Source organism: Pholcus phalangioides, unplaced genomic scaffold (genome assembly GCF_987345545.1).
Source record: "Pholcus phalangioides strain wild (caught in Gottingen) unplaced genomic scaffold, Ppha-v1.0 ptg000003l_1, whole genome shotgun sequence".
Taxonomy (NCBI): domain Eukaryota; kingdom Metazoa; phylum Arthropoda; class Arachnida; order Araneae; family Pholcidae; genus Pholcus; species Pholcus phalangioides.
In genome coordinates this window covers 10,415,766-10,430,760 of record NW_028301596.1, presented here as the reverse complement: position 1 = coordinate 10,430,760, position 14,995 = coordinate 10,415,766, and the positions used below count along the sequence as shown (strand labels likewise).

Here is a 14,995-nt window from a genome sequence, read left to right as displayed (position 1 = left end):
CTTTGTGTGAAACAACGTTGAAAGGTGTACGTAGATCAATCATTTGATTGATTGATGGAGACGTAATGCATTGTATGAATTTTAATGAATTCCTTTTTTTTTTTTTTGCTAGCTTGCGTGTATATGAGGCGAAGGCAATACAGTGTATAAGGAATTGGTGTGAAGAGAGATTTATTTATTTATTTTTTTGCTTCCTTGGTTTCATTTACTTAACTTTTTTTATTGCAATAAAAAAAAGTTGTGCTCTATCATATTGCGATTAAAAGTGTCCACTGTTGATTAGTGTCTGATGTGATTTCGATTACAATTCTTACTATTTTTTTTTTCTTCTGATTATCATTATCATGGGGTAATGATTTGGTATTGACGCACCAGCCTTCCCCTCTGTAAAAACACTTGTAACTTAATTCATCACGCACTCTCGGTTGTTCGCAGTGAGCTTATGTATCTGTCTCTACACATACTACACATCATGTGTGATGGAATCTGAGGAGAAGGTTGCATGAGTTTGCATGAGTACGTTCGAGATAACAACTCACTCTTATCATTCGATCCTCTTATCACCCACTTTTTTGACTATTTACAACTATCTCAGTTTAGCACCCCTCACTTCATGAACTCGTATCAGGGGTTGCATATTACGGATCTGTTGGTTTCACTTGATTATCACACACATTGGTATATGAATCAAAAAAGAGACGTAAGGATGGACAAACACTCGTGTGACTGACTAACTAATGCCTCTATTCTTAGCCACTTAGGGTTGAAATGTTAACTACGGCTACAATGGCGGCATAACACCCCCCCCCCCCCAAATTAGTTGAAGTTTGATATTTTAGCATAATTCTATACAAGCGGAACTCGTCAGCTTAGCCTAATCTAAGTATATTTGATCGAGTGTGTAATAAACTGTAATCACCTTGTTTCTTTCGTTCGATTCCAGCTAGTGTATTTAGATTTTCCATCTCTGTTTCTACACTCTATGAGTAAGTAAATTTCTTCCTGTTTGCTGTGGCATGCGTGTCAGATGTTGAGTGTTATAGGTTAAGATCGCGAGAATTTATTGTTAAGGAATAAAGTTTTTCTAACTTGGAAACAGATGAGACATATCATAACATTTATAAGGCATCATTTAGTGTTCACGATTTAAGTGATGGAGAATTCTCCCAGGTTTCATGGGTGTATGGAAACATACGCAAACTTGGGTGGTACTTGGGTTTTAACCCGTACGAGATGGTTGTAGCAGACTTGGTCCGAATAAATGAAAATTATCATACGATTTTCGTGAAATTCGAAGAAAAAGCGAAAATTTTGCAGCGACAATTCGGTCTTCCATCCTATATACTATTGGATTCCCCGATGAATGTTTCGAAAAGTCTGGTTTCATGTTCATATCACCCAAAGCAGCAGGGCCATTGTGCTTTAGCTAAAGTTTTAGCGTTCCGGGAGTGGTTAAAATGTAAGAACTAGATCTGGGGAAGAGTTTAAAATATTAAAAAATTGAAAAAACAAAAATGTTTTAAACAGAAAAAAAAATTAATTTAAAAAAATGTGTGCTATATTGGTTTGTGGAGTGTAGAAGCAGAGATGTGAAGGGGAAAAAAGTCTATACAGTGATCTGAATGACGCACGGAAGAGGAATTTTCTTCACGCTGAGGTTCAACGTTGTAAAAATTTTCATTACCATTCTTCGCGAGGGTCTCTGAATATGTGATCGATACATAGTGTTCTCGCAGGTGTCGTGTGATATGCAACTACTTCATATATGCCAATTGAAGAATGGAGGTGAAGAATTTTTTTCACGTCTGCTTGCGACTTTCTTATGAGAGGTTGAACTATTACAATTACGGATTTATGAAGATAGTGACATTTTCAAAAGACAGCAACTTTGTTATCAAAAATATACTTCGAATCAATTTCACTCTAATTGAAATTGTTGTATTCCACGTCACGATTTTCCGTACGTATTCATTTTTTATCCGCGTTACTTGTCATTGGGAGTTTAAACAGCGAGAGCGTGTCGGGATACTCACCTCAATTTGACAGCGATTTTCTTCTTCACATTTCAGCTGAATTTTTCTAGGCTTTTCTACAATATGCAGCATGAGTGTGATTTACTTAATGACTTCGCTCAGTTTGAAATGAGCATAGAATGAGAGCATAACATGAGATATGTGATACCTTGGAAGGGAATGCCCAGTCATCTATGAAAAGGTCTCCTGAGGAGGGAAATTCATTAACGAAGAAAAAAAAGGAAAATTGATATAGTTTTCAATTTATTCCGTTTTATCGATTCTTACTGTGAAATAAAACAATTGTTTTATATGGTTCTCCTGTTAATTTTGACTTTCTTTCTAACAACATTGTATTAGTCTTTAATTATAAAAAGTTCCGTCCTCTCTTGTCTTGAAAATTTAAAAGAGTATGAAAAGAATTATCGGTGGTGTCGGTTTTATCGGGTTGTGTTTAACCTGCATTTTAAATATGTACGCCCATCAAGCGGTTAAAATTATCCAACAGAGTTAACATCGTTTTCGATTTTAAAGGTAAAAATAAGGAGTGTGTGATGTGCATCTCTCATTTATTAGCGATCTATATAACGTTATGAACGTTTCTCGATGTGAACTTAAGGTTGTGACTATCTTCAAATGACGAATATCATGGAAATTAGCGATTCTTTTTTTTTTTTTTTCATAGAAATACACAACTATTTTATTCTTATACATATGAAGTGATGAAAAAAATTCTAGCTGAGTCAATTCAACCAGAGTATAGGTCTCAATTAATTTTTAAACGTGTTCATGAAGATTCGTGTTTTTCGTTACTTCACTGCGTGCAAAACTCATCTTCTCAAAAGTATGTTCGATATTTTAATGAAATTTTTTAGTCGTGGTTTTCAGGTGATACTAACTGCAATGAACTGGCTATATACTCAGTTGTATTTTACAAGTGTTTAAATATAAAATATTGAATTTCTTTTCTTTGAAACTTCATGTATTGTTTCATAAAAATTAACATATTTCCGAAAATATTTATAATATCTTAGAACTTCTAATTCATTGAATTGACAACTGCTATAGCCCCGTAGTGTATAAAAATGACTATATACATTAGTTTTTCAGTGTAAAATGTTCAGCGTAAGTATAAAAATAAGCTAATTTCGATGAAATAATGTGTAACAGCTAAAAAATATCTCTGAATTATAGTTAAAAACATACGTTTTGTACAGACTGCTCTATTTTTAAAAGTGTCTCGAATGTAGTCAGTTGTAATAAACATAATATTCCTGACACAATTCTTCAATTATTTTGTTTAAACTATTTTTTATGCTCAATAGAAAAATAAAATCGATGCTACAAAATATTGCTTTCCTATTAGTATCAACATTTTAAACATACTATCGAAGTGCGAGACGTCTTTTGATCGACACGATTTATCCAATTTCAACGTCATAGTTTCACAAACTGTTTTGTGATACTAGGAGGACATAAAAAAATAAAACAAAATAAAAGTTTTTTCTTCGGTTGTCTATATAATCCTCATCACTAAAATTGAAATTTTTTTTTGTAGGAAAACTCAAAAAATAGCAAAATTATTCTTTAAATTTATCTATTTTTAAAATAAAAGGTTTTTTTTTCCCCCAAATGTTTCATTTTTAGACTCAACAACGGGTTCGAGATTGGGCGAATAATCGTGAATCAGCCAATGACTTTCTTTTAATCGACATCTCAAGTTCGCCATCAAAGGCGACCACCCCGATATTATCAGATTCACAGCTGCACCCAGAACGTTTTACGAATGAGGAAACATGTGGGTAAATCCAAATGGAGATCCAGTAATGAATCGCGGTGATGATAATGCTGAGTTGGGTGGGAGATGATACGATTCAAAGAAATTATCTAGAATAATCAATAAAAATAAATATATGTTAAAAGTATTTCAAAGCCTCTTGGTATTACTATATTTTTGATTTTATTGTTTCTATAGCATCTTCTTCTTCGCTGTTATTTTTTCCCGATGTTGACAAATGCGTAAGTTTGCAGGTAAAAGATTGAAGCTAGTACTAAACACTGTAAGCTAACTCTTTTGCATGCTCTCAATAAACGATGAATGAGTATCCACCATGGTAAGTGATTCTTGACTCTTCGTTGAAAGATGACCTTTAATTTTTTTTTGTTACTTCAGGAAATCATATACATTCGGATAAAATATTTTGTCTTATCACACTATTTGACTGTGAGATCACTAAAACGTCGCGGGGGTTTCTTCAAGATTAACAAATGCATGTGAAAAATATATATTATTTTTTATGAAAGCAAAAAGTGTCTACCTGTTGGTTGACTGTTAAGAAAGAATGAACTATAGCGATCAAGAGTGTTTTTGCGCTAGTTCGATTTCTCTTTGACCTCTTCTCGTACTAAGTGTGATATCTCGGTAGATGGAAGAATTGTATTGGAGCTTTCCCTCCTTCTTTCGCAATTTATAGTTTTTCCAACAAAAATTAACTTTATGTTACTGTACCCAGAACATTAGAGAGGATGTCATTGGAAAAAATAGTAGAAGAGTTAGCGTAAAAGAAAAAATCAAGCTAAAGTGATGAACACAAGTTCTACATTACCGTTGCTATAGTCGGAAGTTTAAAAGAAGTTATGATTTCGTAGGGGAAAAAATATCTAGTTGTCGTGGATGCGCCATGGGCTATCAGCTGGGCACGCAGTTGCTTGATAACTTAACATTATTACAAATATTACGATCATGCCTTGACTTTCATGACATCGCTGAAATTCTAGTGGAAAATCATAACGCCACGGAGAATTATTTGATTAATTATGAAAATTTGAAATGTATGATTGAAGAAAATTATTTAAAATATTGAATAATTGAAAACTTGATTTGTAAAAAAGACTTTGCAATTCATTTGTAGTAACTCTTTTATTTTACAGCTCGGAAAATTTTCTCAGATAAGTAAACGAACTCGTATTTCAAGAGAAGTTACACGATGGTAAAAAACATGTCAGAATGAAAAGTTTTCCAAACGATAATTTAACGACGCGTAAACGATAATTCAAGAACGACCCCTGTGAAAAAAAAATATTTCAGAATAATGACCTGACGACGTCATGGGCATGAAATTTAAAAAAAAAAAGAAAAAAGGTATAGAACATTAGGGACGGATGTGAGGTCAGAGTTGTGACGAATTTCACAAAAAAAAAAAAAATTTCCAAACGATACAACCCCTCTTTGAAAAATACCCCATCACGGAGTGTTGTGATATCATGGTATTAGTGAAAACGTTAATTTGGAAGGACGTATACAAAAATATAAAGTGGTGATTATATATATATATATTACTATTCAAATATTTTGTTGCGTAAGATTTAAAGTCTTTTTACATGCATTTTTACTAGCTGATTTATGAACGAGTCCCCTCTTGTGAAAAATCGCATTATTTGGTTGAAAGTCAGATTTGAACATGGGGATAAAAAAAAAATTCCAAACGATAATTTAGGAATTGCACCCTCTTTGAAAAAAAAAAAATCTCATCACTTGAGATAGAAATAAGAAATTCCAAAAGATAATTTAATATATGACGAGCCCTTTTAGAATAACAACTTGGAACCTTAGAAAATGTGACATAAAAAATTTAATTTAGGAAAGATCCCTGACATTAACAATTTTAATTTATTAATGACCCCCAATAAAAACAGTAAAGCGCCATCTAGTGTCCCTCATTCTCTTATCGCGGGGCAGCAGCCTCCCTTATCGCGTGGCAGCAAAGGGCAGCAGGTGGGCAGCAAAGGGCAGCACCCATTGTCCCCGAACCGCTAATTTCCCCCTACTATCCTCTCCAAAACGATAAATTCATCTAAAACGCGATATTTGATATTTTGAACCCACTACAACGATATTGTTTTTATATTTCACTGAGATTCGTGTTGAATTTAATTTTACCTTCGTCACTTGTTTTCATTCTTCCAAAAGCGTCTGATGGCATCGGTGTGTTTTGCACTATGTGATCACCGAAAATGTTGATAATTAATGTTGGTATTTTCACTTTCACTGTAAGACATGAACGTATTATACGGTAAACCTTTTTATAGGGTCTGAATGAATGCATCTGAATGAATTTCATTAATCAACTAACTACAGTTTTAGGAATAAATACTTTGAAGCACGTTTTCGGATGGTACTAACAAAAAAAAATGCAAATTTAAAAAAGATATCAACAACAGCATTAATTTGGTGGCACGTGATGACAATGTTGCCTGTCGATATAAAAGGTAATCGTTCTACAACGATATTTTTCCCTTGGCTCGCAGAATATCGTTATATTGAAGTTTCACTGTACTTCAATGTAACTCCTTTTGACGGGGAAAAATTTCTGAGAATCCCTTATTTAAGCTACAGGAATGAATGAACGCCAGGGTCTCTGCCAACGGGCTTATCCCGTTGCCGAGATCTCTTCCAGCCCAGCTTCGTGGCAGAGTCTGGAACAAAGTGAGTGCACCTAACAGTCTGAGTGTGTAGCTAGTGTTGTGTATGATATTTGAGTGCTGCCATCTATACTTCAAATTGTGAGTGAAGTGTAATGATTGAATATTTGTAACGTTGTAGGTCTGTTGCTCTCTGTGGCGAGACTTTTTAACGGGGAGATCGGCTCGCATTTGCGCCTTGAAGTTGGGAACCACAGAAAACCAACTTCAGCCGACCACCACTGTGGGGCTCGAACCCGGATCCTCGCATCGCGAGTCCGTCACTATAACCACTCGACCACCACAGCGGCTGATTTAAGCTACAAAAATTGAATCGAAATTTATAGAAGTTTAAACAACTATTATATTTGAAGATTAGGGGTATTCACAAAAACTCTTGGGGTTCACAAAAATATGTGTTTTAAAACCCTATTTCCATTTCTACATCAAAATTTATATTTGATTCATTGACGACTGGTCAAACTGAAGAACAATTCCCAATGGCGCATTTTCTACCATTTTATGAATTTCAATATAAAAATCATAAATATTTTAATGTTATAAACACAAATCCGCAGGAAAATTACAAGGCAAAATTGTAATTGCAGTTACAAGACTTGATTGTAATTGTAAACACGATTGTAATTGTAATTACAAGGCAAATATTCATAAAATTACGTGACACTGCCGAGTTTTCTCTACAAACTTTTGGAAGTAACAACTGTGCTATGTGCGTGTCTCTTCATGGTGGAAAAAGATTGCCGGTATAAATCCTGGTCGCGAAAGTAAACATTTTGAAAGGCAATGGTGAAGCCAAAAAATAATCATTGATAGACAGTTTTTTTGGGTATTCATTGAGATGTCAAAATTTTGAATGTCCTGATAGGTGAACATGCAAAAGTCAGCAGGGATGAATCAGAAATTACATATTTGTACAAAGTTCATGCACAGTAAATCAATGTCAAAGCTTTTAAATACAGTATCTCCAATTGAAAATATTTTTCATTGTCATCATCAACGGATATCCACCAAACAATGTCCTGCAATAGCCTCCCGGCAGTTGAGTGGTTAGGTAGCTAGCCCCTGACTGTGCCGATCTGGGTTCGGGCGTGGATGTTTACTAACACTAACAAATTCCCTGGATGGATCTCTTAAGAATAAGAAAGGGTAATGTTATTAAAAAAAAGAAAAAAAGTTTGAAAATATTCTCTTCGTAACAATGGCTTCCGACGTGTTACCTAACTAGCAATGTCTAAAACACCGGAAAATAACAATAGCATTAGTACTAAAAAACTGATGGTAAATTTCTGGTGTATCAAATTCATGTTCAATTTTTACTTTCACACATGATAGAAATCATATTTTTCCTTTCTTATAAATATAACTGATAAAATATATTCGCATCATTTCTTTAAAATATTAATTATATATTAGTTCCCAATGCTGCTGTCAATTATAATTTATAACGAAAGATTGCCGGTAGAAAACCGGGTGTAGGAAACCATAACCTTAATAATTATCATATTAAGGAATTATCGTGAATTATTTACCTGTAAAAAAAAACTGGGAGAGAGCGACTTTTCCTATTTCTGAACCTCAATTTATATAATTCGCTTCATTTCACAATTAAAAATATATATGCATATATATAAGCCTATCTTGATTCAGGAAATTTCTCAAAGTCTAATCGAAATTGATTTTCCGTATTTTCAAAATTAGTATTTGTATCTTTTCAGGTGATTCATAAAAGTAACATGAAATTGCTATTTAGAATAATTTGAAAATATAACTCGTTGTATTAAACACGTATATTAACTTCCGCATATAATTGATCAAAACCAAAACAAACTTTTTACATAATTACTTCAAATAAACCTCTTTCAAAAATAAATTAGTGCAAATATGAGGCTATTCAAAATATAATATCGCATTTATTTTTCAAATCAGGCATTTACAGAGTAGAAAAATTTAATCACTTATTCTTGTTGGTGTCTTCGATTCGGGAAGCTTTTACATTCATATTTGAAAAATTTCGAATAAAAATTGCAGCAATGTTTTTTAGAGGATATAATCAAACATTTATTTTCATTAAAAAACATAAAAATTAAATAATATATTTCTGAAAAGAATTTTTATTAGTTTATTCAAAATATTTGCATTGAAAATTGAATATGAAAATTTTGCATGGAAATTAAATTAGAAATTTTTAAATCTTTACATGAACTTATATATAACTCCATATATAATTGTTCTTATATATATACCAGAGAGTTCAATCTATACACCGCGAAGATAAAGCAATCTTGAAAGTTTACTTTAATTAAACTAAAAGTCGTTAAATATATATAGTTATAAAATCATTACAAAATAATCACTACCAAAATTAGATCGACTTATGAAAGTTTTCCGTCAAATTGTTGCCAATATTTTACTGGTTCTTGGATGCAAAAACGATAAGAAATATTGTCATATTCTGTTTATACAATATCACATTTTTTAAGTCAGATATCTTTGTAGCTGTTATATAATCCCATTAAAATTGAATCGAATTATCAAATATTCTTATGAAGTATATAGATTGAATCGGCCTTGTTTGAAAACTGGTAAAACCTCCCTACAATTCTCTAATACATGTCGACGCAATAATCTGTTAAGAAATAAACAGAAGTGGAATTATTGGACACTGTTCTTGTGTGAACAGACGTTAATAGAACCATAAATGTTAAACTTGATGAAAGTTTTAATGCACTTAATATCAAAGCCACCGGGCAGCCTGGTGGTTTGCTCATTATACTCCGCATCTACATATCACTACGAAAAGTTCCAGAGATTCCGGTCTAAGCATATCTGGTGTGTACAAAACAATGTGTCAAAAAAAAAGGGATTGTTTCTTGGGGGAAGAGACAAATTATCAAAAATTTTATCCATCAATTTGAAATACGCAATGTTGATTTAGATAATAGAATCGGTTAAAAACCTGAAGACGGGATCACACTATAAAAGTTTTAATGAAAATTATTTTATAAAACTTGAAAAATTTATCCGTTGTAAGTTTTCTAAACGATTTTTCAACTTTTATAGTGTAATCCCGGTCAAACCCAAATATTGTTTTAAAATTCATCTTTTTCTCGAGTAAATTGTTTTCGATATTAAAGATCTTTCATCATAAAATGTATGAAATTTTTTTTACGAATACAGTGAAGCATCGATATAACGATACTCTGCGGATCAAGAAATATATCGTTGTAGAGGGTTATCGTTCTATCGATAGGCAGCATTCTAACAGAGTACATGTAGCTATAGACATTTCCAAGCAAGACTAAAATATCGTTATAGAGTGATTTATCGTTATATCGAGTATCATTGTCGCAAGATTTCACTGTATATACATTCAGAATCTATAATTGTATATTTTTATGATAATTTTTTACATAAATTAATATATTCCACCGCGTGAACAATTGGTAATTCTAACATTTTGAACTAGTTTATTAAGATGAAATTTGAATAAACAAAAATGATTTAAAATTAATTTTTGCATCGAAAATCAGTTTGATTGCAAATGTGAAATAGAATTATGCATTGGATATTAGTTTCGATATTCACATTTTAGATATAATATTGTTATTTTTTGACAAGAAATATTTTATATACTTTATTACAAATTAAATACCTACTTTTCTGAATCTTCAAATTTTTTTTAAAGGTTTGATTCTTATATATTCTCAGTCTTTTCTGATATCTTCGTATGTATTAAAATAATTTTCTATGCGCATTTTTGCAGTTTTTTTTCCTGAATTATGTTGAAAATCAATTCATTAAAGACATCAACTCATTAAAGAATTTCAAAATTTCAAACATTGAAGACGTATTTCTTTCATTCAAAATTTTATCTTTCACAAAATCGATGCAAGAAACATTTTTCAAAATTACTTTATGAAAATTCGATTTTCTACACAAGAGACTTTTAAAGACCCTTATGGTAGACCTAAACGTATTTTTTAAATTTTCGGGCACATCTTGAAATATATCTGTGCTTTTTGTATATTGTACATTTTTATATTACTATAGAGTGCCTCCCTATAAAGCGACATTCTGAGAGGATTGTTATAAATTTTTATATTTCCGATAATTTACTCTGCCATCTATTCAGAATATTTTGATAGCACGAATTGAGTTCGTTATAATGGAGATTCCATTTTGGTTATAGTTTATTTATGCGACGCACCGGTCGGAAGTAGTGTTATCTTACTTAAAATAACTTCCAAATATTAAAGGACTAGGGCTGGTCGGATTATCGGATTAATTAGGTCGGTTGATCATAGCAGTTGAAAATTTTAATTGAAAGTTAATCCACTCGCGCGCGATCAATCTGATTAAACTTTTTATCAAAAGTTTGTAATTTTACTTGATTGATTGAAGAAACCTGTTAGATGTCCTAAATGTCCTGTAAATTATGTTCCAATCGATAGCATTGTTAAACAAGTGACTATATTTATAAATATGGTCACTTGTTTCACAATGCTATCGATAGGCACATAATTATATAAATATTTGAATATATATAAATCAATCATATATATAAATATTTGAATCAATATTTTGATCAAGTTTTTCAACACGGGGGAAATACAAGTCGATTCAACAGCAACTGATGATTTCCGTTTCAATTTTAGCTAAATTTTCGAAGACAAACATTTTCTCCACTGCGAACCGCAGCTCGAGAAGCATCAACTCCTCTATCCCCCCTCGTAATATTTGGGAGGAGTTTCTAGGGAAACAAGCAACAGTATGATCGAAAGTAGTTTGGAAACGAATCACTAGCCTAGAGTACATTGTAACAGATTTTCTAAAAACAACGAAAAGATCCAAGCGAAGATTCCAAGATTTCAAGAATTCCAAGATTTCACAAATATTCAGCATATTAAATTGCTTCAAGAGAACACAGTCTTATATATAATTTCTTAATTACACTTATATTTGTTTACATCTGGCGAATAGGTACGTGACAAATTTATTTATTCGCAAGTCTCAAGTGGCAAGCATCGCCCAATTACAAAGATGGGAAATAGAAGGAAAAAATAAATATTTTCATAAGGCAAGATAAAGATTACGATCAAAAGCATGAATTACACGATACCGTAATTCGAGACAAGTGAAAATTAATGAAATACATTTTTATAGCACCAATTAATATTACATAGTAGCAGAAAATACTCGATTAGAATTCGATTAAGCAGTCGATTAAAGTTTTATGATTTAACAAGGTAAAAATATTAACCCATTAACGCCGGTTAGTAAGAAAATTTGCATTCTAAATTTCACGTTTTTTCTTTTGCCAATAAATGGTGGAAATGGTTCCACTCATTATTTTTTTGTTTTTAAAAGAATCAGTCGTCGTTAATTGGTTAATCAATTCCTAGTCCTAAAAAGAACGAATGACGTCGATATTTCTCATGCAATGGATTGAAAATTATTTCCGAAAAACTATAATTACTTGACACGTGGTCTCATTGAATAAATAAATTTAGGAATAAAATACGTCAATCAGCGAAGAATTTTTCTAGCCGTTTTATTATTTATGAACTTATAATTTAACACAGTAATTCCGTATATATGATTATTTTGTTCTTAAAATTCTTCATAAATGGAATTCTATTCAGTGGGGAAAAAAAAGCTTTTCAACTTGAAAACTTTCTAACATTTAAGTACACCGTTCTAATTTGATAACAATGCAGAAAATACATGATTAAAATTTTCTTAATTAGATTATCACTGTCATTCCAGAACAGTCAACATTAGATTGATTTCTAAACGATTTCGAAAATAAAAATCGATGGAAAATCTTAGATATCTTTGGCTTTTAATCCTTAAAAAAAAAACTCAATTTTTTTCTCGAGCTGATAATTTTTTTGATCAACTAATGATTCGTAAAGAAAGCCGGAAAAATCACAATCTATTCCGAATTTTACTATTCATACAGGGCTTATTGGAGACGTGTGCGAAGCCTCAAAAACCGATCATATAACTCATGAAATAAATGAATTAAGTATAATATTAGTTCCGAAATATATAATTACGTTCTTTATGATTCAAACAATAATGAGAAAAAAATTCGGGTTGCAAATTCAAAGTAATAAGAACAGAAATGAAAACCAGAACATTTTAACAAATTAAGGTAATCACAGACACACATGCTCTGCAATAAACAAAGAGTTGTTACTCGAGACATCCACCAGCAAATTCAAATTATCAAATGGGGAGAATATAACCTCGCCTTATGTGCAAAGGCGATTCTGAATTTTTTTTCCCCTTTAAACTGACTGTAGTAATGAACGTTTAACCCTTTATTTGGCAATGTTGCTCTCAAAAGCAACATGATTTTCATATGTTTTTCAAATAAAAACATTTTATATTTTGAGCACGTTTCATGGCATTGATGATTCTAAGCTACTACCTCAACATTCGACTATTCATGAGGTTTCTATAATTACCAACAGAATGGCTGAAAGGTACATACGTCTCCTATTTCTTGACAAGTGAAGTACGAACAATTTTTGAGTCCGGGATTTTGGAGGGAAATGCCATGTCTGGACAGACATATTGCTGAGCATTTTTTATGAATGATAGAAAAGTTGCCAAAAAATAAATGACAAATTCATGCCATTCAAATCTACGTAAATCATAAAAATACAGTGCGTTCCCTGAAGTCAGCATCCAATATTGTATTATTATTATTCTGTCATGCATTCAGGGTACCTCATTTGCTTAATATAAACTCTTCAAAAATTTTCTCTTTATATTTCATTGCTTTTCAACTGAAGGGTTAAAGATCCCTTTGCACATATGCAAAGCTACACATTTAAGGGTAAAAATGAAATGGTTAACCAAAACAATTTCAGTAAAATACGTAAAAAATATTTTCCTTGTTAAATTTTGTTCATTATATTAATGGAAAATATAAACGAAATGAATTTTGCCAAGGAAACGGAACAGTTCATTATTGAAACTTTCAGATGCCGACACCAAATAAGGGGCTTAACCACAGAAATTCTCATAAAATTGTATCAAAAAGCCTTTCCCTGTTTATTATTGTGCATTATATCAATTAAAAATTATAATTGAACTGAATTTTGCCTTTCAAGGAAAAGAAACACTCAACCAATATAGCAATTTTTAGTTGCCCGAACTAGCCCGGGGTGAGAGAAGCAAAAAAAAAGAAGAAAAAAATTCATCAAATTTTCAAAAAAATTTCAATTTGAGCGGCTACTTACTTGGAGGCTGCGGCTCCGCCATGGTGGCCCTATCTTCGATCTTCGAGGGCGAAATTTTGATGCCTTCGTTTGGCCTCAGGGTTGAAAAGGTGATGTAGCCGCTGTCTTTGATAGGAAGGAAATGAGCTAACACCCTTTGCGCTGCAGCTCGTAGTGGGTCTCTATGTCCTGTAGCCAGCGTGGCGGACTTTTTACGCCGAATTTTCGAGCACTTTGATATCAAACACACTATATAAAAAACGGATGATCTCTGGTGTCGCAGTTCGTATACTAGCCTCCTCGTCGTCTTGCCAGTGTTCTGGAGGACATAAAGCTTGGTTATTTGAAGGAATTGTTTTCCTCTCTCTTTAAACTAATAAATATTTGATCGGAGAATTCATCGACGACGATCCAATCCCTTGAACAAAATAGGAATTTTTCACAATTTTCCTTCCCCAGCTGATTATTCCACGATTGTTGAGAATGTGATCTTTCTCTCTTAAAACCAATATTTTTCGCATCAAGATGATTCCCGTTTACATATTTTACTATTTTCGAATTTCAATTTCCTAATTATTACAATTTTCTTTTTTTTGTAATTTCAGACCAGTGAGAAATTCATCAACACTCGTAGAGATTATTTGGATATTTCTGTTATGGGGTGAAGGATATTGTTTTAAAGAGCACACGCTTGATGTATATCAGCCTCCCAACTCGAACGTTTCGAACATCTTTTGCCAAACTGACTACGAGAGTGGGTATGTCGCCGTCCGGACTGTTCAGTCTCCGCCCTACTCGTCGGTGATTGGTCGGTTGCTGAAGCGACCGGTCTGGGCATGGTCTCCTACGGTTCGGAATTTAATTTTTTTTTTTGCTTGCGCGTGAGTAGAGAGCGCCACCTGGACGAGGGACGAGTAAATATCATATTGTTGAGTTGTTTGCCATCGGGTATTTCGATCAGATGATATTTCTCTGAGAGATAAGATCCGCTTGAATATTCAGGTGTCGAAACTTATTCAGAATTTTTATCAGTACCTTATAACAGCCGAAAGTGTGAAAATTTTGAGCAGCAGGTAGTGACGTCGGAGCCGGACGTGGGGGGGGGGCAGGTCCGGTGCCTGGGGGTGATAGACCATAGGGTTGCCGGATTCACCGACCTTTTTCCTGTTTCTTCTACATTACACAGGGTGCAGAAATGACTGCTGGCAAACCATCTAATTAATATATAGTTGCGGCCCTGGTACTGGCTGCTTGGATACGCAGTCGGAA

At 32.9% G+C, this 14,995-nt stretch overlaps 1 protein-coding gene across 3 annotated transcripts in view; it reads right to left on the bottom strand.

Moving 5' to 3' along the window:
* tup (LIM1_Isl and LIM2_Isl domain-containing protein tup) overlaps positions 1 to 14,521 on the bottom strand; it is a 139,942-nt gene extending 125,421 nt beyond the window's left edge. Inside the window, exon 1 of one of the 3 annotated variants that reach the window (XM_089243995.1) lies at positions 13,748 to 14,521. In XM_089243995.1, the coding sequence (XP_089100121.1) occupies positions 13,748 to 13,769 (22 nt within the window). In that variant the 5' untranslated portion in view covers positions 13,770 to 14,521. The remainder of the gene's footprint in view (positions 1 to 13,747) is intronic. The other 2 variants (XM_089243987.1, XM_089244004.1) reach the window with 2 other exon arrangements.
* Positions 14,522 to 14,995: the final 474 nt, after the last annotated feature.